Below are 26,030 nucleotides of genomic sequence, written 5' to 3' on the forward strand. Positions count from 1 at the left end.
TCGTTCAGGGGTTCTGCTGCACAAGGGATGGGAGGGAGGGAAGGATAGAAGCTGGGTAAGGGTCCTGCTGCACGAGGGATGGGTGGGAGCGGAGGATAGAAGCTGGGCAAACTTCTGCTGCACAGGGGGATGAGAGGGAGGGAGGGGAGGAGAGATGCTGCACCTGTGGGGGAGAGAAAGGAAAGAGGAAAAATTGGGGTGAAGGAGAGGAAGGGAGAGATGATCATGTACATACCCTAAAAATAAGATCTAGTGCGTTTTTTGGGCCTAAAATTAATATGACACTGTCTTATTTTGGGGGAAACACGGTAGGTGCCTAGAATGTCTTCCCGGGGGGCAGGCAAGTGGTAGAGATAAAAAAAATGACTGAATTTAAAAATTCACACTTTAAAGAGGATATAGCGAGGTGTAAGCTGCATGGAGAAGCAAATGCAATTCAGGCTGCCTTGTTCTGCAGACTGAATGGATCACACAGGTCTTCATCTGCCATTATTTACTATGCTGAGGTAGTTTCTATGTAAACAAAACTTTTAAAAAAAACACCCCAAAAAACAACTGAGATATGAATGTAGATTTCAGATTGCCAAATGACTCAAGGGTTAAATGAAAAAGCATTAAAATAAATATAGTTGGGCTTGTTAATATGACATTTAGATTCCTCTCAAATATGCTATGCAATTACAAGGGATGCTGCTTTTTCTATTATGGGTCATTTTTTTTATGAAACAAGCTGCCTGAAAGAATATGAAGGATTACAGAATTATCTACTTTTAAAAAAAGTCCAAAACTAATTTATTTCACAGGTGTTTTTCCTTCATTTTTATTACTGCTGTATTTTAGATTACAGAAACTGAGAAAACCCGAAAAAAAGGATGGGAGCTGCAATAATCGAAGAACTGGAAAAACTCCCAAACCCCGAGATCAAAAACTGTAATCAGGGGTAGAGACCACTACACAAGGAGAAGAGAAGGAACTAAAATGTTCCACTATCAATAACCTTAAGAAAATTAACTCAAAATTATAAAGAGAGCCCTCAGTCACACAGCCACCTCCCACAGGAGGCAAAGGCTGTCACTGGCTTACACCAACAGGTGTCAACTGTGAAACATCCTAGGGCTCTCTAACGTGAAATTTGGTGCAAAATAACACAAACAGTGCTTAAAGTGCTTTAGTATTTTAAATATTTAAAGTCCCCACTCAATGTGAGTAGTCTCTACCCCTGATACAGGGGGGTTAGAAAAAACAAGTGTCCAAATTCAACCAGCAAAAAGAATGAAGGTACTTAGCTTCTTCAAAGAGGCGATCAGCATATCACCACAGTCCTACGGGACTCCGTTTCGGGGGAGTACTCCCCCTTCTTCAGGAACAGCTGACGCTAGGCAGGAGCCGATCAATCTTAGGGCTGCTGCTTAAAGGCAATAGAAGAAAATGGCCTTGACACTTGTTTTTTCTAACCCCCCTGTATCAGGGGTAGAGACTACTCACATTGAGTGGGGACTTTAAATATTTAAAATACTAAAGCACTTTAAGCACTGTTTGTGTTATTTTGCACCAAATTTCACGTTAGAGAGCCCTAGGATGTTTCACAGTTGACACCTGTTGGTGTAAGCCAGTGACAGCCTTTGCCTCCTGTGGGAGGTGGCTGTGTGACTGAGGGCTCTCTTTATAATTTTGAGTTAATTTTCTTAAGGTTATTGATAGTGGAACATTTTAGTTCCTTCTCTTCTCCTTGTGTAGTGGTCTCTACCCCTGATTACAGTTTTTGATCTCGGGGTTTCGTATTTTAGATTACAACATGGAGCTGAGCTTGGGTTGTTTTTATTGTGATTGTTTCCTATTTTGTGCCTGTTTTATCGTAACATGCCTAGGGAATAGATGGATTAGAAATGTATAAATAAAGAAAAGTAAATTTAAAAGTTGAGGAGTATTCTTTATACCCAGTCAAGGAGAGCGCGTAAGTTGATAAATATTTTCTCATCAGTTTAGAATCAAAGCAATATAGATAAGATTGTTTTGTGTTATTAATTGGTAGAAATACAGCTAATTTTTTGTCTAAAATCTCTATGAAGATATGCTTTTCTCTGTATGAAGTTGAAAAATTAATTACAGGATCAATCTGGGTTCTAGACTATGTGCTTCTGACTTCTGTTAGCTGGCTAACTAATGAATTAATAACCCCCCCTTTAGGTATACCACACTCCTGTCATTATTTGTTTTATGACAAGTTGGGGGCTCATCCAGGATCCTAATCATCAATGGCAAATTGTGGGAGTGTGTGGTGCAGTAGTTAGAGTTACAGCCTTGGCACCCTGAGGTTGTGGGTTTGAATTAGAGGTCTGCACGGGAACGGGGATCGCGGGAATCCCCCCTAACCCACGGGACTCCCACGGGGACCCCCCTCTGGCCCACGGGACTCCCACAGGGACATCCCTCTAGCCAACGGGGATGGAAGGCTTTGGAAGCAGGGTTCGTCCATATAATATAAAGGACACATCAGCCTTAGTAAAAGAGGGGATTTATAAGTTAATTATCTGAACAGAAAACAAAAAAAGGGTTCCACCAAAGAGATTCCACAAAGAAAACAGCAGCGCAAACACAAAAGAAACTGTGGAATTGATGATCCTGTCAGAAGTAATTGCTGCTTTTTATGGGGACGGGCGGGGATGGAGGTAATTCCTTGCGGGGATGGGTGGGGACGGAGAGGATCCTGACGGGGACGGGTGGGGTCGGAGAGGATCCTGGCGGGGACGGAGAGGATCCTGGCGGGGATGGGTGGGATTTCTGTCCCCGCGCAACTCTCTAGTTTGAATCCTTCACTGCTCCTTGTGACCCTGGGCAAGTCAATTAATTCCCACTGCCCCAGGTACATTAGATAGAGTGGGAGCCCTCTGGGACAGTTAGGGGTTAATGCTTGAGTACCTGAATAATTTGTAATCTGCATAGAATTGTAGGATATGCGGAAAATAAATTATTTTTTTTAAAAAGGCTAAACAGGTCAGAATCAAGTATGTGTATTTGATGTCAGATTTATAAAATATGCTATGAGTGTGGCTATTATCTATCTCTGTGGGGAAGGGGAAGACAATTTAAGGCTAGATTAGACAGTACACATTGTTAATTTAGCAAAATGGTTGGATTTTTGGTTTAATCATGATCAATAATGTGACTAAGCTATAGCCATAATATAAAACCACTTTTCTGATTATTGGTTTGGTGTTGTAATATTGTGGCATGAATAGATGTGCCTATATGTGACAGGCATAGTAATATGCAGAACTGCTTATATGCTACCCTGGTTATGATGCCAGTGTTCAGTCATGAAGGAGTGTAACCTGCACAGACTGACAAGTGCAGATCTGGCCACCTTATTGGGAAGACTGGATGGACCATGCAGGTCTTTATCTGCTGTCATTTACTGTATCACTATGACAGTGATTGACTGCCAAAGCACCAGTAAAAAGGGAATTACCTGCTTTGCAATACTCTTAGGGAGCAGGATTGTTCTTTTTCTGTGTAGCACAAGGCAGAGGGCTAGGAAATTGAGGACTGCTTAAGCTTTTTGGGCCAGATTCTATAAATGGCGCAGTTGTCAATCAAAAAATCAGCGCTGTTTATAAAATCCAGAAAAATAAAATTTCATCAATAAATCTAGTCCAGCGCTTCACTTGAGTGTGATACGGTGAAGAAATGATCCACTGCGCTTCAAATTTTGACATGAATAAGTTAGCTACTGAAGGTGCCATATTGGCACCCCTAACCACTCCTGAAGTCTGCTGGTAGTCTTTAACCTCAAATATAAAAAAAATTTTCATACACAGCTATAGTAGCCAGCTCAATGAAAAACTCAGTGAGTACTTCTGATAATTCCATTCTCTGATCAGGAAAAAAAACGACAAAGTAGTCAAGGCTTCTTTGTGAGGAATAACCATTTATAATTTTGACACAAGAGCATATCAAATTAACCATATTTTGTGATGTCATTGGGACCTGGTGACAATATTTTGTCAGCATTTGCAGGTCAGCGACTGAGGACTGCATTACCAAAAGATGTGCTGAGAGTTGAGTCGGTTCAACGAATGGCCACCAGGATGGTCTCGGGGCTCAAAGATCTCCCGTATGAGGAAAGGCTGAACAGATTACAGCTATACTCACTCGAGGAACGTAGAGAGAGAGGAGACATGATTGAAACGTTTAAATATATCACGGGCCGTATCGAGGTGGAAGATGATATCTTCTTTCTTAAAGGACCCTCGGCCACAAGAGGGCACCCGCTGAAAATCAGGGGTGGGAAATTTCATGGCGACACCAGGAAGTATTTCTTCACCGAAAGGGTGGTTGATCACTGGAATGAACTTCCACTTCAGGTGATTGAGGCCAGCAGCGTGCCAGATTTTAAAAGGAAATGGATACACATGTGGGATCTCTAGGGGGGGGGGGGTAAAATCAAGGGGGGCGGGTCATTAGAGTGGGCAGACTTGATGGGCTTTGGCCCTTTTCTGCCGTCATCTTCTATGTTTCTATGTTTCTAACCTAATTTAAAGAAATTCTGAGCCTCATTGTTCTAAAAGATATGGACTCTGATGGTAGTAGAATGGCTGGAGGTCTTAGCCCTTGCGGTAATTGTGCTAACTGCATTATTATGGTGACTTTGTCTCAATTCATTAATCCATTTGATTAAAAGAAATATGTTTTGAGACATTCTATAACATGTGACACAGATTTTGTGGTTTACTGCATTCTCTGCCCTTGTAAAAAACTGTATATAGGTCAGACCTCAAGGAAATTGAAAATAAGATTGAATGAACATTGAAGTGCCCTAAATAGAGGTAACATGCAGGCACCCGTTTTACAACATTGCAATCTTTTTTCTCATGATTTTTTTTCAGCTTCAATGCTTTGCATTGGATCATATTCCAAACAATATATGTGGAGGTAATTGCAGATTGATGTTACAACAACGGAAACAATTCTGGATTTTTACTTTGAGCTCTGTATATTTTGTTGGTTTAAATGCAGCAATTGACTGGTTCTACGTCTATTGAAAGCGTAGATCCCTTTAAGAAGTTTTTAAGAGTTTTTTTTTCAACTGTTTGTTCCGATTGTCTGAGCTGTGAACCCCAGCTGCCCTATCAAGACAAAGGGCCAGGCTGGTAGGGTGGAGTTTAAAATGCTGAAGCACCATGTTGAAGCACAGAACTTGAAGGAATGAAAAGCTTGCGTGTTTGAGTACAACTTGTTACTATTTTTTCCTTTCTGTTGGGTTTAAAGCCTTTTGACACATTGACATTAATTTTACTTTTCTAGATACAGTCCCAAAAACCCTGATGAAGTAAGAACATAAGAATTGCCGCTTGCCGCTGCTGGGTCAGACCAGTGGTCCATCATGCCCAGCAGTCCGCTAACGCAGCGGCCCTCTGGTCACAGACCAGCGCCCTAACTAAGACTAGCCCTACCTGCGTACGTTCTGGTTCAGCAGAAACTTGTCTAACTTTGTCTTGAATCCCAAGGGGGTGTTTTCCCCTATAACAGCCTCCGGAAGAGCGTTCCAGTTTTCCACTACTCTCTGGGTGAAGAAGAACTTCCTTACGTTTGTACGGAATCTATCCCCTTTTAACTTTAGAGAGTGCCCTCTCGTTCTCTCTACCTTGGAGAGGGTGAACAATCTGTCCTTATCTACTAAGTCTATTCCCTTCAGTACCTTGAATGTTTCGATCATGTCCCCTCTCAATCTCCTCTGTTTGAGGGAGAAGAGGCCCAGTTTCTCTAATCTTTCGCTGTACGGCAACTCCTCCAGCCCCTTAACCATAAACAATGATCATAAACAATGAAATGCTGGCCACCATTGGAGGACTCTGTTACATAAGTGTAAATATTGAAAAACAGCAAAAATTGGGAGTTGCAAATGTTAGGAAAAAGTAGTCCCAATATTTTGTAACAAGCACTGAAGGTTTTTTTGTGCCAGCGACGTGAATGGTAGAGCCATTTTTGGTGGCTCACCATTATTACATTACATTAGAGATTTCTATTCTGCCATTACCTTGCGGTTCAAGGCGGCTTACAAAAGATTTATAAACGGGGGTTACAATGGAAGAACAATTATTATTACTAGAGTAGTAAAGAGTAGATCATTTGACATTTCTAGAGTTGTTAAGAGTAAGGCGGCTTACAAAAGATTTATAAATAGGGGTTACAATGGAAGAACAATTGTCATTACTAGGGTAGTAAAGAGTAGATTTTTCCTTCTCTGCTTTGAAATAGTGTTCATATTGGTTGTTAGAGCAATTTAGTGGAGCAGCATTTCGAGATGAGGTCTGGATAGGATGCGCAGGTTATCAATCTCAATCTAGTAATCTCTCATGGACTCCAACCATCAATACCTCAAGTTGATCTGAATGAGCTCCACAGTGAGATAAATAAGCTGATAACATTGTGCAAGGAGGTGGTTACACTCACTAAATAAACAAAAATCAACCATTCACTGAAGAAAACAGTCAAGCAGTGTGTGTCAACTTGATGGAACAGCATTCTACTGACATTAAATATGGAAGGGCTATGTAGAGTTGCCACAGAACCAGGTGCAAACAAGCACTTCTTGACCAAATTATGCCCAATTCATTACTCTTTGATGGCAGAAGTTATTATGTGTTGGAACCATTTGACAGGGCAACAAAAGAACTGTTGACTAATACTAAGCCTTTACTACATCTGGTGGTCCCAACAAAATATCAGTTGAAACAGCATCTGACAATTGAAAGCGCAGACAGCCTTGTGATAGCATCCTTAGAAATTGTCTTGCAGATCATTTGATTGCTGTTTTACAGTTATAGAGATACATTTGGCAATGAATCCAGGGCTGAAGAGTCGTTTAGGTCTGATGATAGTTGATGGGCAGAACAGTGCCATAAACAGACTGCAATCAGTGACAGCAGCTCGGGCTGTAGTTGAGACGGACTCATACCTGATATCAAAAACTCTTTTGGGAAGCCGTCTGCACAATGTGCTGCGGTGGCAAAAAGGGCAAACAGAATGCTAGGAATGATAAAGAAGGGGATCACGAACAGATCGGAGAAGGTTATCATGCCACTGTACTGAACCATGGTGCGCCCTCACCTGGAGTACTGCGTCCAGCCCTGGTCGCCATACATGAAGAAGGACACAGTACTACTCGAAAGGGTCCAGAGAAGAGCAACTAAAATGGTTAAGGGGCTGGAGGAGTTGTCGTACAGTGAGAGATTGGAGAAACTGGGCATCTTCTCCCTTGAAAAGAGGAGATTGAGAGGGGTCATGATCGAAACATTCAAAATACTGAAGGGAATAGACTTAGCAGATAAAGACAGGTTGCTCACCCTCTCCAAGGTAGAGAGAACGAGAGGGCACTCTCTAAAGTTAAAAGGGGATCGATTCCGTACGAACGTAAGGAAGTTCTTCTTACCCAGAGAGTGGTGGAGAGCTGGAACGCTCTTCCGGAGGCTGTTATAGGGGAAAACACCCTCCCGGGATTCAAGACTAAGCTGGACAAGTTCCTGCTAAACTGGGATGTACGCAGGTGAGGCTGGACTCATTTAGAGCACTGGTCTTTGACCTGAGGGCCGCCGTGTGAGCGGAATGCTGGGCAGGATGAACCACTAGTCTGACCCAGTAGAGGCAATTCTCATGTTCTTAAACTCCCCCTCAAGTCACAAGTCAGGAACCTTGGAAGCTAGATACAATACTTACTCTGATCCCCCCAATTCAAGCTGCTTCTTTCGTGTCCTTTTGTCGGCTCCGGATTAAGTAATTCCTAAGGAATTGGTTTTATATAGATGGAAGAATGTACGAGAGCGGTTTGAAAAGTTTGGTAAAAAAATAAGTTAAACAGCGTAGTCTTCATTGAGGGCTCTACACTTAGTCCAGCAAATTTCAATTTTTTCATATCATAGGAAAAATAGCTTACAAATAAACTGGAAATTTGCTGGACTAAGGGCCTCTTCTATCAAACTGAGTGGCACTGAATGGCCTGCGCTGCTCCCGACGCTCATAGAGTTCCTATGAGCATCGGGAGCAGCGCGGGCCATTCAGCGCAGCTCTCTGCGCTAAAAACTGCTAGCGCAGTTTGATAGAAGAGGCCCTAAGTGTATAGCCCTCGAAGGAAAGACTACATTGTTTAACTTGCTTTTTTTTTTTTTTACCAAACTTTTCAAACTGTCTTCATAGCTCCCTAGTCCAATATTGAATTAAGAGTTGAAATGTTCTTCGCATAAAGCAGAATGAGAGTATAGAAAATATTCATACTTACCAAATCTTGAAACTTATAATTTGTATAAGCAACAAGGGAGAGAGTATGGCACAGTGGTTAAAGCAATCAAAGGAGGAACTGGAGAGAAAAAAATATAAACAACTTTCCAAAAGCTCCAGTATAATGCTAATGCTGGGAACTTATGCACGAAAATGTCTGACCCTTAATATCATCAGACCTATATGGATTGAATTCCTCACAAACAGCAATCATGGTGAAAAATACCTCAGAAGCTGCAGGGCAAACTTTGCTCTGGAGCTAGGAGGGGAGCTTAGGTTGCTCACTCTCTCCCCTCCATACACTTCTCCCTCCGTATTCGCTGTGATAGGGGATTAACAGACCCGCGAATACAGAAAAACCACAAATAATTTTTTCATATGTTATTCACTGTTTTCTATTAAAAACCATCTTGAATATGGTGAAACTGCGAATAACATGGTGGGAGACCTGGTCTGTTCCTCAAGGTGAGGCAAAAACACGGTGAAGAAAGTGCTGGGAATCGGCGATTTTTTTCTGTAAACGCTTGGAATCAACAATTTCTCTATGCAAGCTGATGTCATTGGGGGGTGGGGGGGGAGCCAGCAAGCTAAAACATGCGAATAATCAAAACCGCAATTGCTGAAACCGCGAATATGGAGAGAGAAGTGTACTTCGGTCCCAACCCCAGTATGTGACTTAACGGGTAATTCAAGTGAAAAAATAAACAAAAGCAAGCAGCACTTATCTTTTCATTAATGGCGTGAAACTTTTCAGTGCAGTGCTAGCTCGTCATATGCCTTCTCACTTAAATTGTTGTTAAGTCACATACTGGGGTTGTTTTGCCTTTGGTAGAAGTATGGAGGGGAGAGAGTGAGCAAACTAAGCTCCCCTTCCTAGCTCCAGAGCAAAGTTTGCCCTGCAGCTTCTGAGGTATTTTTCACCATGATTGCTGTTTGTGAGGAATTCAATCCATATAGGTCTGATGATATTAAGGGTCAGACATTTGCGTGCATAAGTTCCCAGCATTAGCATTATACTGGAGCTTTTGGAAAGTTGTTTATATTTTTTCTCTCCAGTTCCTCCTTTGATTGCTTTAACCACTGTGCCATACTCTCTCCCTTGTTGCTTATACAAATTATAAGTTTCAAGATTTGGTAAGTATGAATATTTTCTATACTCTCATTCTGCTTTATGCGAAGAACATTAGGGTGACTGCTTTGTTATGTGTTTGGATAGCAGCACACTTCCCAATTTAAATCATAGGCTATACCACCTCCCCCCTCATTTTATATCGTTCTATTTACTTATAAACCTATATATTTTTTAAGTGACTTTTTTATATCATTTTATTTCCTTTTACTACCTTTCTATTTTTTTTATTTTTTATTAAAATTTCATCAATAAATAGTTTTTAAAACTAGTTTATCAATTTTAGGAGGGCTGATTTCATTATTCTTTTATAATAAATTCGAGTCAAAGTCTGTGTTCTTTATAAATAAATTCATGAATTTTCTTCTTGATCATTCTCAGTCTCAATCATTTGAAAAAACTGATGATGCAAGACTTATAGTCGTATATCATACTTTTCACAGTGTAAGAGGATAAAGTATATAACCCTATAGAGAAGTTCAAGTTGTTCTACATTTACATGACTTCAAAAACACTGTATCTTCTTCAATTCTATTTAGCTTAGTAGCTCATTCTCTTTTCTTATAGCCAGTCCACTTTAGTACATCTCCAACGCGGCCAGGATTTCGCAGTTTTTAATCCTTAACCCCTGCCTCAGGGATTTGTTCAGAGTGATTAATTTGCCTGACTCCGTACAAGAAGGACTGCAGGTCTGGAGTCAGACAAGTTAATCGCTCCGAACAAATCCCTGAGGCAGTGGTTAAGGATTAAAAATCGCGAAACGCTGACCGTGTTAGAGATGTACTAAAGCGGCCTGGCTAAAAGAAAAGAGAGTGAGCTAAACTCATACATAACGGTAAAAAATATGATCATGTCACCCCCCCTACTGATTAACTCCCATTGGCTCCCAATTAGTTACCGCATTACTTTCAAAATCTTACTTCTTGTATTCAAAACCTTAATTTCTAAAGAACTACAATTTATTAATAGAATGCTTATCCCCCACAATACTTCCCAGTCTCTACGATCGACGGCCCAAAAACTCCTAGTGGTCCCATCATTGAAAATCATAGGCACTAGAAGAGATAACATGTTCTCAGTAATGGCCCCACAACTGTGGAACGCTCTTCCCCAGTATATTAGAGAAGAAAAAGACCTTAGCCAATTCAAAAAACTTCTAAAAAGTTACCTCTTTAAAGACGCGTTCAGTCTTTAACTTTCTTTCTTCTAGGGAAAATGCTTGAGTACCTGATTGTAAAAAAACCGCTTAGATAACCTTGATAGGCGGTATATAAAAATCCTAATAAACTTAAACTTAAACTTAGATGAAGATACAGTGGTAGAAACATAGAAACATAGAAAAAAGCAGCAGAAAAGGGCTATAGCCCACCAAGTCTGCCCATTCCAAGTATCCCCTCCCCTGAATTTACTCCCTTAAAGATCCCACGTGAGTATCCCATTTTCTCTTAAAATCCGTCACGCTGCTGGCCTTTATCACCTGGAGTGGGAGTCTGTTCCAATGATCCACTACTCTTTCGGTGAAGAAGTACTTCCTGGAGTCGCCATGAAACTTCCCTCCCCTGATTTTCAGCGGATGCCCTCTGGTGGTTGAGGGTCCCATGAGCCAGAAGATATCATCTTCTGACTCAATGTGTCCCGTGATGTACTTATATGTTTCAATCATATCTCCCCGTTCTCTTCTTTCCTCAAGTGAGTACAGCCGCAATTTTTTAAATCTTTCTTCATACGTGAGATCCTTGAGCCCCAAGACCATCCTGGTGGCCGTTCGCTGAAACGACTCGATCCTCAGCACGTCCTTTCGGTAGTGTGGTCTCCAAAACTGAACACAGTACTCCAAGTGAGGCCTCACCATGGCTCTGTACAACGGCATCATAACTTCAGGTCTCCTGCTGACGAAACCTCTGCGGATACAAGACGAGCAAAACATTTACAAACTTGGTGCCTCGTAAACCGAGCTTGCCTCGCTGTACGAGCACCCCCCCCCTCCGCGATCTGGCATCCCCCCCAGCGATCCGGCATCCCCCCCCCCCCCGCGATCCTACATCCCCCCCGAGCACGGCAATGACATCCCTTACCCCGACTGGGCACCAGTGCCGGTGCCCGAAGATCCTCCCTCTTCTGGTGCGGCCTGGGCTGGGCGGTGCATCGGAGATCCTCCCTCTTCTGGGCTGGGCCGGGCTGGATTGGCTTTGAGCATTTGCGCATTTGAGCATTTCTCAGATTCAGAATCTCGGAGAGAGCGAGACCAGAAGGCTTTGAGCATGCGCAAATGCTCACAGCCAGTCCAGCCCGGCCCAGCCCAGAAGAGGGAGGATCTCCGACGTACCGCCCAGCCCAGGCCACGCCAGAAGAGGGAGGATCTTCGGGCACCGGCACTGGTGCCCAGTCGGGGTAAGGGATGTCATTGCCGTGCTCGGGGGGGGTAGGATCGCAGTGGAGGGGGGAGCAACGCGAGCGGGGGGGGGGAGGAGGATGCCAGTTCGCAAGGGGGGATGCCAGATCGCAGGGAGGGGTATGGGGCAGCGTCGGTGGCCTCAAGGGTGGGGGAATGGAGCAGCGCCGGTAGCCTCGGGGGGGAGGGAGGAGGTGGAACCAATCAAAATGAGTTTTCCTTACTTCCTATGGGGAAACTTGCTTTGATATACGAGAAATTTGGTTTACGAGCATGCTTCTGGAACGAATTATGCTCGTAAACCAAGGTTCCATTGTATTATGGTTCAGTTTTATTTACCCATCCCATTGTTTACTCCTTGTTTTTTGTCTATTTTCTTAAGCTATGAGGATGTAACTTTACCCCTCTATCCTTCACGTTTCGTGTATGTCTCAAAACTGTTAGTTTTAAGTTATTTTGCTTACTTATATAAACCTGTTTTACGAAGTTGTAAATCGCTTAGTAACTTGAATAAGCGATTCATCAAATACAAATAAAAACTTGAAACTTAAACTACTAAGCTAAGTAGAATGGAATTGGGTTGGAGGGAAAGAAAGGGGGCAGATGCTGATGAAATTGGTGTGCAGGGAAAGGCGGAAGACATAAGGGGGAAGGATACTGGATGGAATTGGGTTGGAGGGAAAGAAAGGGGGCAGATGCTGATGGAATTGGTGTGCAGGGAAAGGCGGAAGACATAAGGGGGAAGGATACTGGATGGAATTGGGTTGGAGGGAAAGAAAGGGGGCAGATGCTGATGGAATTGGTGTGCAGGGAAAGGTGGAAGACATAAGGGGGAAGGATACTAGATGGAATTGGGTTGGAGGGAAAGAAAGGAGGCTGATGCTGATGGAAGTGGGGGGAAGGGAGATGAGAGAGTGAAATGCCAGACCATGGGGGTGTGGGAGAGGGAAGGGAAGAAGAGTAGAGGAGAGAGATGCCAGACTATTGGAGGAGGGAATGGAAGAAGATGGATGCCAGACCAATGGGGGTGAAGGGAAAGATGGAAGAGGGAGGCATACAGTTTCTGGAAGTGACATAGAAGGACAGAAGATGAAAGGAAGAGAGTGACATGAAGATGAGGAGAGCAGAAACCAGAGAAGACAAAAGTAGAAAAAAATTTCTATTTATTTATTGTTTTTGCTTTAGGGGACATGCATTGCTGTTTCTGTGGTGTTGCATTATATGCAGAGACCAGCTTCTTGGTGGTTCAATTTAACCTTTGTCTACATATTTATATTTTATTTCCCCCTTTTACAAAACTGTAAAGCATTTTTTAATGCCAGCCATGGTGGTAACAGCTCTGATGCTCAGAATTCTATGAGCATCTGAGCTGTTACCACCGTGGCTAAAAACCATACTACAGTTTTGTAAAAGGGGGAGAGGTTAATTTGTGATTCCATATTCCATATTAGGAGAAGGTGTTTTCTGTGTTCTGTTTGTATGAAAGAAATGTTTTTTTTGTTAGCGTTGACTAGCCTTGTTTGGCGAAATGCATCGGGCATGGTTCTTGGGAACCTTGAATAAACCTGATTTGAATCTCCTTATTTTCTGCCAATCTTCTTTTTTTTTCATGTTGTATTCTTTGGTGGACTGCTTGCTTTGTTGTTTTGTTGCAAGTTAACATACATGGAGTGGAACATACTAGAGGAGTTACAGATTTTGTTGTTTATACATACATATGGGTTACAGTTGGTTGATGTAGACTAGAGTGAGGCAGTTGAGAGGCGTCGTAAACTTGGTTATTAATATATACTTATATTTTGGAGAGTATTACTGCTTTACAATATATTTGAACACTTTGAAATATGCATGGAAAAGGTTCAGAGTTAAAGTCCTGGGTAAGTAGCTAGGAAGGGAAGGAAGGAGGATTTGTTCAGAGATGTTTGGGGGTTGCACAGAAGAAAAACTGTGCACTGCTATGCTAATCTTTGAATTAAAAAAAGAAAGAAAGAAATATAAGTGGAAATAAAGAAGTAAATAAGAAAACAGATATATGGGGGTGGGGCATGGGCAGGGTATGGGCGGGGCAGGGCCAGGGGGGCCCAGTGTACTTGTGTGCCTAGGGGCCCTCGAAGAATTTATCCTGCCTTGTCCATGTTAATAATAAGAGATTATGTTCTTACCCTGGTAAGCTCTTTTCCAGTAGATAGGTGAGACATTCTAGATAGTAGAATTATTTCCCCTTAGCTGTGTGCTGCTGAAGGAATCCACTCCGGAGTTTTCACTCTTGCCTCTGTTGTATATCACTGGGCTTTCTAGCTTCACCTTTGGTTAGTACCCAAGCATGTAGAACCACCCAATACATGTGAAGCAAAGGCACCTAAGTAAAAGCACCTACAGCAGCAGGCTTAAACAAATTGTTCTGCTCAAAAATAACTAGACAGTACTGCTAACCACCAACAATGGCTTCAGAAGAGCTCAGAAACTACTCCTTAATAAATTAAAATATATATACAAATTCTTCCCAGCCCACATTGGCTGACAGGCATCCAATAGTCAACTTGGAGAAGCATAAAACAGATTGAAACAGCAGACAGGAGCAGGAAGGACTGTGCAGGAATCTAGAATGTCTCACCTATCTACTGGAAAAGAGCTTACCAGGGTAAGTACATAATCTCTTTTTGCAGTACAATAGGTGAGACATTCTAGACAGTAGGGATGTACAAAAGCAGTCCCCCCCAAAACTAGGGAGGGCTTGCTTCACTGACCCTTAATACTGAGGACCCAAAGACAGAGTCCTGTCTTGCCACCATGTCCACGCTTTAGAACTTGGCAACCATGTGAAGAGAAGACCAGTTGCCGCTCTGCAAATCTCCTCAGGAGAGACAGATCTAGCTTCAGCCCTGGTAGAATGTGCCTTGACAGAAACAGGAGACTGCTTCTGTGAAAGAATGTAGGCTGATGAAATGGCCCTAAGGATCCATCTGGAAATTGTGGCCTTGGAAGCGGGAGCGTCCTGCTTAACTGAGGGGTTGCTTAAAACAACTACACAAAATGTTACAAATCGTACAAAATACAGAATTACATATGATCTATTCTATATGCAAGTTTGTAAAATCCCATTGGCTGACAGTAGAAAGCAGGATTCTTTTCAAATTATCTTGCTTCCTGTATAAAGTACTTTATGGTATGGTACTGGAATATTTTCTTTCTCAATTTCAGTTAAGGAACGGAACTATAAATCTTACAGATCTAAAAGATAATCTCTTTTATTTTCTTTCTCCTAAAGGTATGAAAAGATTAAAGCTATTTAAACAACTATTGTTTTACCAAGCTGCCAAACTAGAAAAGGCATTTCTTTTATTCTTAGATCCTCCATTTCCAACACACTATTCTGCCAAAATATTAAGACGTGTTAAAAAAATATGTTACCAAAATATCAACTTAGGCCTTGATTCTCTAAATGGCGCCATTGCTGGTGGCTATCTTAAAAGTGGCAACCGATCACATGTCAATCACGTGATGGCGCCATGTAGAGAACTGCACCTCTGGCAAAGGTAGGCATCAGAAATATAGGTCAGGGTTTTCAAGGCCTACATTTTCAGTGCCTACCTTTGATGTGAATCGTACCTCTGTAGACGCTTTATGGTGCCTAACCCCACTTCCAGCATTAACCACGCCTACAGTGGCATTAAGCACTGTAAAATGCCTACGGAGGTGCGATTCCGGCGCCATATTTTTAGGCACTGGTAGGCGCCTTGAATTTTCTTTTAAGTCTGTTTTTAAATGGCATTTTGGACTTAACTTAGGCCTTAATGCCTAACTTCTTAGTTGACTAGATCATTATGTTTAGGTATGTTTAGTCTTACGGCCTCTTTTACAAAGCCGTGCTAGCAGTTACCGCGCGGCAACAGCTCCAAAGCCCTTTAAATCTCTATGGGCTTCGGGGCCATTAGGCTTTGTAAAAGAGGCCGTTAGTGTCATCATTATTTGTATACTGATTATTGTAATTAATCTGTTTTGTCAATCATTTCTGTGAACTGTTTGAGTCATGACTTGTTTATATTTGAAATTATTAATAAAATATATTGAACTTAAAAAAAAAAAAAAAGAAATTGTAAATTCGAGGAAATGACCACTTTTTATTTGTATGCCACTCTGAACTTAAACAGTATGAGCGGTTTATAAATCTTGTTTATTATTAATATAAGAATTTGCAGCATTAGCTGGGAAAAATGTATTGCAACACAGGGTGATTATGTAGAAATGTGTTGTAATTTGCTTTTGAGATATTTAATAAATAGTGTTTTAAAAAGGGCAGAAACTTTTTGAAGATCCCTCGTACCTGCATGCAATTAGGTTGCAGAGGAAGAGATTTCAGATTATTGGGACAGAGTGTACAGCGTTTTTAAGCAGCATCCTGGAATTAAAGATACTTTTGAGAATGCAACCTTTGATATTTGTGCAGCATTTGTGAATGGATTACTTCCATAGGTACAACAGATGCTTAAACAAATCACTTTCAGCTGGCAGCAGAAACAATCTTCTGAATTAGTAGACAGTGCCCTGATACCATATCCAGCCAGAAAGAGAACAAACAGAACAATTTCTCAACCTCCAGCTGCAGGCACTCCTACTGCAAAGAGCAAGTGGCTGTTATGGACAACAGGTGTGTTTCCAGTGTGGGAAGATAGGCTACTGGAAATATGAATGAACAGACCAGCCCATCCAGGAGGCCAGCCTACCAAAATCATGATGGCTAACACCTAAAAAGATGATGACCAACTACTGTGGCTCTAAGTCCTGAAGCACAGGAGAACATCTGCTTACCTCTGATACCTTCTTGATTCATCAGGATACTTGAGAGGTATTATAAAAATGAAAAGAAAAATTTCTATTAATAGATACCAGAGCAATGAGATCTGCACTCTACTGCAGCTTCTTCTTTAAGCTCCCCATGTTTGTATGGGCTCTTGTGTAATTGTAAATCGCCTTGAACCTTTATAGGCATAGAGCAATCCACAAATAGCAGATTAGATTAGATTAGAAGGATTTCCCATAAGTCCCTGTCTCAATTAAGTTGCTGAAGTGGAAAATATAACTTAGGTTCCAGTATCACACCCAAGTTCCAAACTGCTGCAAGTCAGCAAGAGGATATCAGAGATAACTCCTATCAACGTTCTGGGCAGAGATCAGCTTGTAAGTTCAGTTGCATTATCTGATATACTCCAGAAAGTCTACCTGCAAGTATCCGAGGCCTAAGAGCCAACTGTAAACAACATTCTTGCTTGCATGGACTAGGAAGGACCTACCCCATTTCCATCTAAGGAAGAACACTTTGTATGCCTTGTATGCCTGGCCACCTCTGTGCATAGGGGCCTAATGAAGAGCTAGTCTATCAGGATCACCATGGACCCATCAAAGCCAGAGGAAGCAGAGGAAGGAATCAGGCTTGTAATCCAAGATCTCCTATAACAAAGTGTTATTTACAAGTGCACTTGTACCAGTAAAACACTCATCCTACCAATGCCCAAGTCTAGGAAGAAGGCCTGGAATTTTGTGTAAGATCTATATGCCTGAACAGGGCAGTTATCTCATTCTTTCCAGTGGTGACCAACCCAGCTACATATTTGCCTACATGACTTCAGCAGTGACCCACTACATGATGGTAGATCTCAATAGTACCTTCTTTAGCATCCCCTTAGTAGAAAAAGTGAAATTACTTACCTGTAGCAGGTGTTGTCTAAGAATAGCAGGCCAAGTGTTTTCACAACTGGGTGACATTCCCTGAAGGAGCCCTGGAGTGGATGTTATGAGCATTACTATCTCGTTAAGAAGCCTTTGGTAAGCATGACTGTGCATGTGTGAGTACCTTCCCACCTTCCTGAGTCATGTGGAACATGCAGTTGGATCCAAAAGCATAAAGAATTCAACTCCTAGGAGAAGTGGGAGGGTATGTGAGAATACTTGGCCTGATATCCATGGAGAACACCTGCTACAGGTGAGTAACTTTGCTTTCTCCAAGAACAAGCAGGCCATAGTATTCTCACTACTGGGAATCCCTAACTACCAGGCTCAAGGAAAACAACAAACAATAATCAACAAGGATTTGCAATGTCAAAGTCAATCAGAACCACTAACTAAATCAACCTGTTGTGAAGGTGCAGCCTGGAACAAAAAAGGAATGGGCCTAGAAGGGTGGAGTTGGATTCCAGACCCCAAACAAATTCTACAGAACTGTCTGTCCAAATGGACTATTGCATCAGGCATTCTGCTCAAGGCAGCATTGAAATGGTTAGGGATCCTCAGCTTGGAAAAGAGACGGCTGAGAGGAGATATGATTGAAGTCTACAAAATTCTGAGTGGAGTAGAATGGGTACAAGTGGATCAATTTTTCACTCCGTCAAAAATTACAAAGACTAATAATAATAACTTTATTTTTTCTATACCGCCATAATCTTGCGCCTTCTAGGCGGTTCACAGTGAAGAGAGCTGTATAATCAGCAAATTACAATGTACAAATAGGGAAGATGTCACTGAGGGGACACTCGATGAAGTTACAGGGAAAAACCAATAGGAGGAAATATTTTTTCACTCAGAGAATAGTTAAGCTCCGGAACGCATTGCCAGAGGTTGTGGTAAAAGCAGATAGTGTAGCTAGTTTTAAGAAAGGTTTGGACAATTTCCTGGAGGAAAAGTCCATAGTCAGTTATTAAGAAAGACATGGGAGAAGTTACTGCTTACCCTGGATCGGTAGCATGGAATGTTGCTGCTCTTTGGGTTTTTGCCAGGTGCTGGTGGCCTGGATTGGCCACCATGGAAATGGGCTGCTGGGCTTGATGGACCATTGATCTGACTCAGTAAGGCTATTCTTATGTTCTTATGTGAATGCGTGAACGGAAGACCACATTGCAGCTTTGAAAATCTATTCAATGAATGCTGACCTCAAGTAGTCTACCAACTCAGCCATGGCTCTCACATTGTGAACCATGACATGACCCTCAAGAGTCAGTCCAGTCTGGACATAAACAAAAAAGATGCAGTCTGCTAGCCAATGGGATGCAGTGCATTTACCGATGGCTCTGTCCTGTTTGGGTCTATGGAAACAAAGGGCTAGGTGGATTGTCAATGGGCTTTAGTGCACTCCACATTAGAAGGCTAAGGCTTGCTTGCAGTGCAAGGTGTACAATGCATTTCATCACAGTGGGGAAAATGTTGGCAGGACAATTGACTGATTAAGATGGAACTCCAACACTACCTTAGAAAGGAACTTAGGATGCGTGCAGAGGACTACTTTTGTTCTGATGAAGCTATATGTAATGTGGATCAGCTACTTGGACCTGCAGCTCAGTCACTCTGCAAGTTGAAGTGACCGCCACCAAAAATAGGTACTTCAGATGACAGGAGTCAAGCAGCTGGAGGCTTTATTTAGGCTGTGACAGAAGCCGGTACCTGTATTTGCCGTAACCCGGCCTCTGCTCACCCGAGCGCAACTCCGACGTGCTTCCGATGAAGGAAGGAAGTCCTGCTGGAATATCTTTTCTTGTCAGGAAGCAAAATAGCAAAAATAAACAAATCAGTTCACTTGTTCAAAGTTCCTTTATTCCTTGAACCGAAGTTGGGAGCAACGTCTCCCTTAAGCATTCATAAAAACCCCAAAGTCCAAATAGAATGCTGCACACAGATAACCAAAAATAAAGTCTGGAGTGGACCCACTGGAATGGGTTGCCACTGCTACCTTCAATCAGGCAATTAAGGTAAGTATCATTTACATCCAAAAATAGCAAACAGAACTGTAGTGGGCTTGTCTTTACCTTAGGGAAGATAAAGCAACCTTACACACTCTCACTCAAGTTCTGGGCCTCTAAGCTCAGCAAGTTTAAAGCTGGGCTGAATCCAACAGAGAAACTGTTGGTGGGGGAGGGGAGTAAAGGAATTCACTTATTACTTTTCTGAAGTATCAGAATGCCAATAATGGCCCCACTATCCCGACCTGGATCTTAAGTGAATTCTCCCCAAAAGTTATGACATTTACTTCCCTCACAGTCACAGAAATGCATCCCCAATTCAGGCCACTTGAGTTACAAACCAACAATAAAAAAAACGTTTTTTTTTTCAGCACAAGTCCCTGCACTTTCTCACACACAGCACAACTGCACCACAGTGTTCTAATAAACAGAGAAAGGCTCCAAACCTTCAGACCTGCCACTTATCTTTATTGCATGAGCGTATCTTCAGGCAGTCCAAGGCTCTCTACCCATTCCATGGGTTCAGGTGGGGCTGGCTGGTTGGCAACAAGGTCAGTGTCAGTTTCCATCATGGTCACCTCCTCACAGTCAGGAATATAGTCAGGAGAGACCCTTCCCTGAGCTGGCTCAGGGCCAACTAACTTTCCTCTCCTCAGAGCAGCCTCTATATTGTTCAAACGAACACACCCTGCTCTCTGAGGGGGAGGAGTTACCTGCCTTGATTGCTTAGCTTGTTTTACCTTTCTCACCATGGGCCTCAGCTGGGAGTGAACAGGAGGAGGGAGGTCCCTCTCAGGCTCTTCTGAGCTGTTCTGCTCTCCTTCCTCTACTCCCTGCAGTTCAGCCTGCTTCCAGTTAAAGGGAAATGTACCTTTTTTCCTGGGACTAGTCACAATCCTATCCCCGTGGTTAGCTCGCTGAGTGGCTGGATAAGGTTTAGCCACCGGCAGCTCTGGAATGAGCGGAGCCACTGGGGACGGATTGTGACATACCCTCACCCTTAAGGATTGATTGTCCCTATTTTCCCGGGGCAACTCACTATCCTCTTGCATACGAGACAGAGTGTCCACATTCACACTTAACTTGCCAGGGCGATGCTCAATATCGTTTCCGGGGCCTATTTGCCCTTCTCCCTTGATTTAGGGGTGGTGGATCAGAGTCCTCAAAATCTTCCGGCCATCTCAACAGGGGTGTCTCATAAGGCCCTGCTAAGGCCCCTGTATCTTGATCCTGAGGACTTTCCAACCCTTCTACTCTCTGGGCAAGGGCAGCTACCACCTGTGTGATATCCCCTAAGTCTTCCTTTTTTACTTGGGCAATCTGAACCCTCACTTCCTCCAGGTCCTGTTCTATTCCCCTAAAGGTATCCAGCACCTTTTCAAAATGCTGGGCGTGTTGTTCCAGTTGCTCTTCCTGTGCCCGTTGTTTAGTTACCCAACTTTCTGCTTTCCCAGTTTGGTTTGTTAGTTCTCCGCAAGTGTTCTTTATTTCTACAACGCTACGTTGGATCGCTTGCTGTTGGACTTCATTTTCCCTTATTTGCCCCTGTACTACCTTCAGTTGGTCAGTAATTTGCGCCATAAGGTCGGTCAGCTTCCCTGACTCCCGCTGACACTGGGCAGTTATTTCCTCCCTGGACCGTTGATTATCCCGGTCTAGGGGATCCTTCCAAGCTTGGAACTTGGCTTCGGTTTGGGTTCTTAGGTTAGCTTCCCAATCCTTTCGTGCTAGTGTCAATTCTTCTCTCAGTTTCAGTATCTCTGCGTCTAGTGCGGCTACTTTAGCGGCTTCTATATTCCCTCTCAGCTCCGATCCTAATTCAGGGCGAGACCTACTTTCTATAGTTCCTACCCCGGTGGACCCGAACCCTTGCTCTCCTCTGCTGGTGTCCGGGAGACGGGTCCACTGTACCAGGTTGGGGTGCCAAATTCTCTCGCAAATAAGCTGGGCTATACGATCCCCGATTTGCACTTTGTACTCGCTATCACCCTGATTGACCAGGAGTACCGCGACATTGCCCCTAAAATCTGGGTCGATGACCCCAGCGGCCACATCGATTGACTGCTTTAACGCCAATCCTGACCTTGGAGCTATCCGTAGATAGGCACCTGGCGGGGGAGATACTTGTATATCTGTGTTTATCAGGGACCTTCCCTTAGCAGGGATAGTTTGTTCACAGGCGGCATATAGGTCATAGCCTGCAGCCTTAGCGTAAACCCGCGTGGGTGCTATGGCCCTATCTGACAGCGGGGCCCACCGAATTGTAGGCTTCCCATATTTAGGTTTTAACCCCTTAGCCCGTCGTCTTCCCTCCCGGGGCCCGACTAAGCTCTCCTCAACCCGACTACCCAACACACATTTACTCAACATCCCCTTCCTCTCCGGCACTCCTATCTGCGCCCGATTCAGCCAATCTCTTCCCAGGATTAATGGGTAAGGTGTTGTCTTTAAAACTGCCACTGATATTCGGGTTTTTTTTTCCCTATGTTGAATGGTCAGGTCTCTAAGGGGGTATTCCTGTGTTTCTCCGTGTATACAGGTGATGGGTACTTGCTTCACCCCCAGCTCCTGATCTGAGCCCAATTCATCCCATAGTTGCTCTGATACGACCGACTGCTCAGCCCCCGTATCGACCAGAGCCGGGACCTCCCTGTTGGCTACTGAGACTATGACTTGATATTCTTCGGGAATCGGGGCCCCAGGCCTCTGAGTTATTATCAGATCCCTCGTTACCCTACAGTACCTCTGGGTATGCCCTATTTTCCCACAACGATAGCACCTCTGGGTTTTCTCAGGGACAGGCTCCTTCGCCCTAGGGTACCCTGTAGTTTTCCTAGGTGGGTCCTGACCTCGGCTGTCCTGAGCTTTTCCCAGGCCTGGTAGGGTGGTTGTCTTTCCCTCCTCATAGGCGCCTTGGGCGTCCAAATAGGCTTCTGCTACCTCTAAGGTCTGGGCTAAGGTTTTGCAGCCCTGTTTCTGCACCCAGCCCCTCAAATTCTTGGGAGCGGATTGCAGAAACTGCTCCCTGATCACCTCTAATACAATGGCCCGGGCATCCCCAAGCCATGGACTAAGCCACCTCTCAGCCAACTTAGACAGTTTTTGAGCAAGGGCCTTAGGTCTTTCCTTATCCTGCATAAGGGTTGCTCTAAACCGCTGGCGGTAATGCTCTTGAGTGTAGCCTAAGTACTCCAATATATGTGTCTTTACAGCTTGATAATTGTTAGCTACCTCAGGGGCTAGTGTCTGATAAGCAGACAGGGTTTCTCCTGCAAGGCATGGGAGTAGCCTTACAGCCCACTGACCCTGAGGCCAACCAGCAGCAGTAGCTACCCTCTCGAACGCGGATAGGAATTCATCCGGCGCATCCGCTGGTGTGATCTTACACAGATTTAGCGTGGCCAGAGGGTTAGCTGCTCCTGAGGGTTGTGGCAAATTACTATGTCCAGGCTCACTGCCTGCAGATGTCGATGGGTTCTGCAAAATTCTAGACAGTACTTGCGTTTGCTCCCCCATCGCTAGCACCATCTCGTCGTGTTGCCGCCGAGATAATTCCTGAGACCGGTACCATAACTCCTGGTTGGTCTTTAGCACTGCTTGTAAGTCCTCGCTTTGCTTCTGGCGTTCCGCCGTCAAGAACGCTATCAGCTGTTGCTGGTCCATCGTGCCGATTAACCTACAAGAAACAAAGCGAGAGAGACCAACCCAAGTGCGGTACCACTATATGAGTGTAGTCAAACTCCCTCACCCCCCTGGTCAAGCCTCTTACCAGAGCACAAGGTGAGTCTTTGCCTTTTGTTTGTAGGCCTCCTTGGCCCCCAGTCGTATAGCTGCGTTTCTGTCCTCCTATATCGATCCTCAGCCTCCTCCGACTCTGGCTCCTCACTGGTGCAGCTGGGACAGCCAAGCCACTTGCTTCCTCTGCACCCCGGTCGGAAGACTTCTGGAACTCCGCTCCGCTCAGACTGGAACCAATACAACAAACTAAAATAACAAGCTAAAACAACAAATTATTCACAAGTCCAAAACTTTTTTTTTTTTTCCAAAAAAAAAAATATTTTTTTTTCCCAATTCTCACAATGTCCAGCAGGAGGCGCTCATCCCACTCCTGATACCATATGTGACAGAAGCCGGTACCTGTATTTGCCGTAACCCGGCCTCTGCTCACCCGAGCGCAACTCCGACGTGCTTCCGATGAAGGAAGGAAGTCCTGCTGGAATATCTTTTCTTGTCAGGAAGCAAAATAGCAAAAATAAACAAATCAGTTCACTTGTTCAAAGTTCCTTTATTCCTTGAACCGAAGTTGGGAGCAACGTCTCCCTTAAGCATTCATAAAAACCCCAAAGTCCAAATAGAATGCTGCACACAGATAACCAAAAATAAAGTCTGGAGTGGACCCACTGGAATGGGTTGCCACTGCTACCTTCAATCAGGCAATTAAGGTAAGTATCATTTACATCCAAAAATAGCAAACAGAACTGTAGTGGGCTTGTCTTTACCTTAGGGAAGATAAAGCAACCTTACACACTCTCACTCAAGTTCTGGGCCTCTAAGCTCAGCAAGTTTAAAGCTGGGCTGAATCCAACAGAGAAACTGTTGGTGGGGGAGGGGAGTAAAGGAATTCACTTATTACTTTTCTGAAGTATCAGAATGCCAATAATGGCCCCACTATCCCGACCTGGATCTTAAGTGAATTCTCCCCAAAAGTTATGACATTTACTTCCCTCACAGTCACAGAAATGCATCCCCAATTCAGGCCACTTGAGTTACAAACCAACAATAAAAAAAAACGTTTTTTTTTCAGCACAAGTCCCTGCACTTTCTCACACACAGCACAACTGCACCACAGTGTTCTAATAAACAGAGAAAGGCTCCAAACCTTCAGACCTGCCACTTATCTTTATTGCATGAGCGTATCTTCAGGCAGTCCAAGGCTCTCTACCCATTCCATGGGTTCAGGTGGGGCTGGCTGGTTGGCAACAAGGTCAGTGTCAGTTTCCATCATGGTCACCTCCTCACAGTCAGGAATATAGTCAGGAGAGACCCTTCCCTGAGCTGGCTCAGGGCCAACTAACTTTCCTCTCCTCAGAGCAGCCTCTATATTGTTCAAACGAACACACCCTGCTCTCTGAGGGGGAGGAGTTACCTGCCTTGATTGCTTAGCTTGTTTTACCTTTCTCACCATGGGCCTCAGCTGGGAGTGAACAGGAGGAGGGAGGTCCCTCTCAGGCTCTTCTGAGCTGTTCTGCTCTCCTTCCTCTACTCCCTGCAGTTCAGCCTGCTTCCAGTTAAAGGGAAATGTACCTTTTTTCCTGGGACTAGTCACAATCCTATCCCCGTGGTTAGCTCGCTGAGTGGCTGGATAAGGTTTAGCCACCGGCAGCTCTGGAATGAGCGGAGCCACTGGGGACGGATTGTGACAAGGCTTTGTCACATAAATTGAACTAGAGGCTGTGCAGAGATGGGGCTTACCCTCTATGCAGCAAAGGTAAGCACTATTTGCACTAAGGTACACCCTTAAAGAGTTGATTTTAAGACCAGCCTCAGAGAGGTGTGGAAGGTACTCACAAGCAGGTTTTGGGTAGGGCAAGAGAGAGAGAGGATCTAGGGCTTTTCCCTCACACCAGATGACAAACCTCCTCTACTTAAAAGTATAACACCTCTTAGTGGAATCTTTCCTGGTGGCCAGCAGGATCCTGGATATACTCTCAGGCAGTTGAAGGGAGGCAAATTCTACAATCAACATCCAAGCCAACGACTGGAGACAGTGATTTTTACAAGCCATGGGATTTTGCTAGGTACTTGTGACCTGGATTGGCTACCATAAAGACAGAATACTGGACTAGATGGACCATTGGTCTGACCCAGTAATGCTATCCTTATGTTCTTATGAACTAACCTCAATGACAGGGCACGCATGGCTCCTGGCATTGAATATTCAGGTATGTGCGGCACTGACCTGAATATTAACCGGGCTGATATTCAGACTGGTGCCAGTTAACGTCTTACCTTTTGGCTTAACTAACTTTATGCACTTGCTTAGCTGGTTAGCAGACTGAATAGCTAAGTGCCACCTTTGCCCAAGTTTCGCTCCTGGGCTGCTTCTTACAACAGTTAGCAGTGAGCAAAGATATTTTATTTATTTATTTAATTTTAAAAATTTCTAGAGCGCTTAAACCTAAGTGGTTTCCATACAAAACATACATAATATTTCATCAAATAATTCATATTCAGAGGCGCTACCAGGTGAATGTCAGTGGCTGGCCAGCTCAATGGGGTTTAACCGGTCAGGAGTTTCTCCTGCCTGGTTAAGCCTTTCAGATTATCAAACCCACTAATATAACCACTCACTCTTAACATAGGTATTCCTGCTGCTGTTCTCTTCTGTGTTCCTTGGCTACATTAATTTTCAATCAAAGGTCCCTGTGTTCTGCAGGTACTGTATTGTTGAAAACAAAGGCCAATCCTAAACATGTAGATACGAACGCTATGACTTTTACATATGAAG

At 43.7% G+C, this 26,030-nt stretch overlaps 2 protein-coding genes across 2 annotated transcripts in view; both read right to left on the reverse strand.

Moving 5' to 3' along the window:
• The window catches only part of NRXN2 (neurexin 2), a 1,565,743-nt gene that overhangs the window by 310,570 nt on the left and 1,229,143 nt on the right, over positions 1-26,030 (reverse strand). The window lies entirely within an intron of this gene.
• On the reverse strand, positions 20,315-24,677 carry LOC117364440. The gene is made up of 2 exons (XM_033953606.1): positions 23,292-24,677; positions 20,315-23,198 (listed from the first exon to the last, which is right to left on the reverse strand). The coding sequence occupies exon 2, from the start codon at positions 23,183-23,185 to the stop codon at positions 20,621-20,623; it is 2,565 nt and encodes an 854-aa protein (XP_033809497.1). The 5' UTR covers positions 23,186-23,198; positions 23,292-24,677; the 3' UTR covers positions 20,315-20,620.

This window comes from Geotrypetes seraphini, chromosome 8 (genome assembly GCF_902459505.1).
Source record: "Geotrypetes seraphini chromosome 8, aGeoSer1.1, whole genome shotgun sequence".
Lineage (NCBI taxonomy): Eukaryota > Metazoa > Chordata > Amphibia > Gymnophiona > Dermophiidae > Geotrypetes > Geotrypetes seraphini.

What these genes read in the sequence shown, in the direction of transcription:
- LOC117364440 (XM_033953606.1), bottom strand. Translation starts at nt 23,185, where the DNA reads ATGGACCAGCAACAGCTGATAGCGTTCTTGACGGCGGAACGCCAGAAG.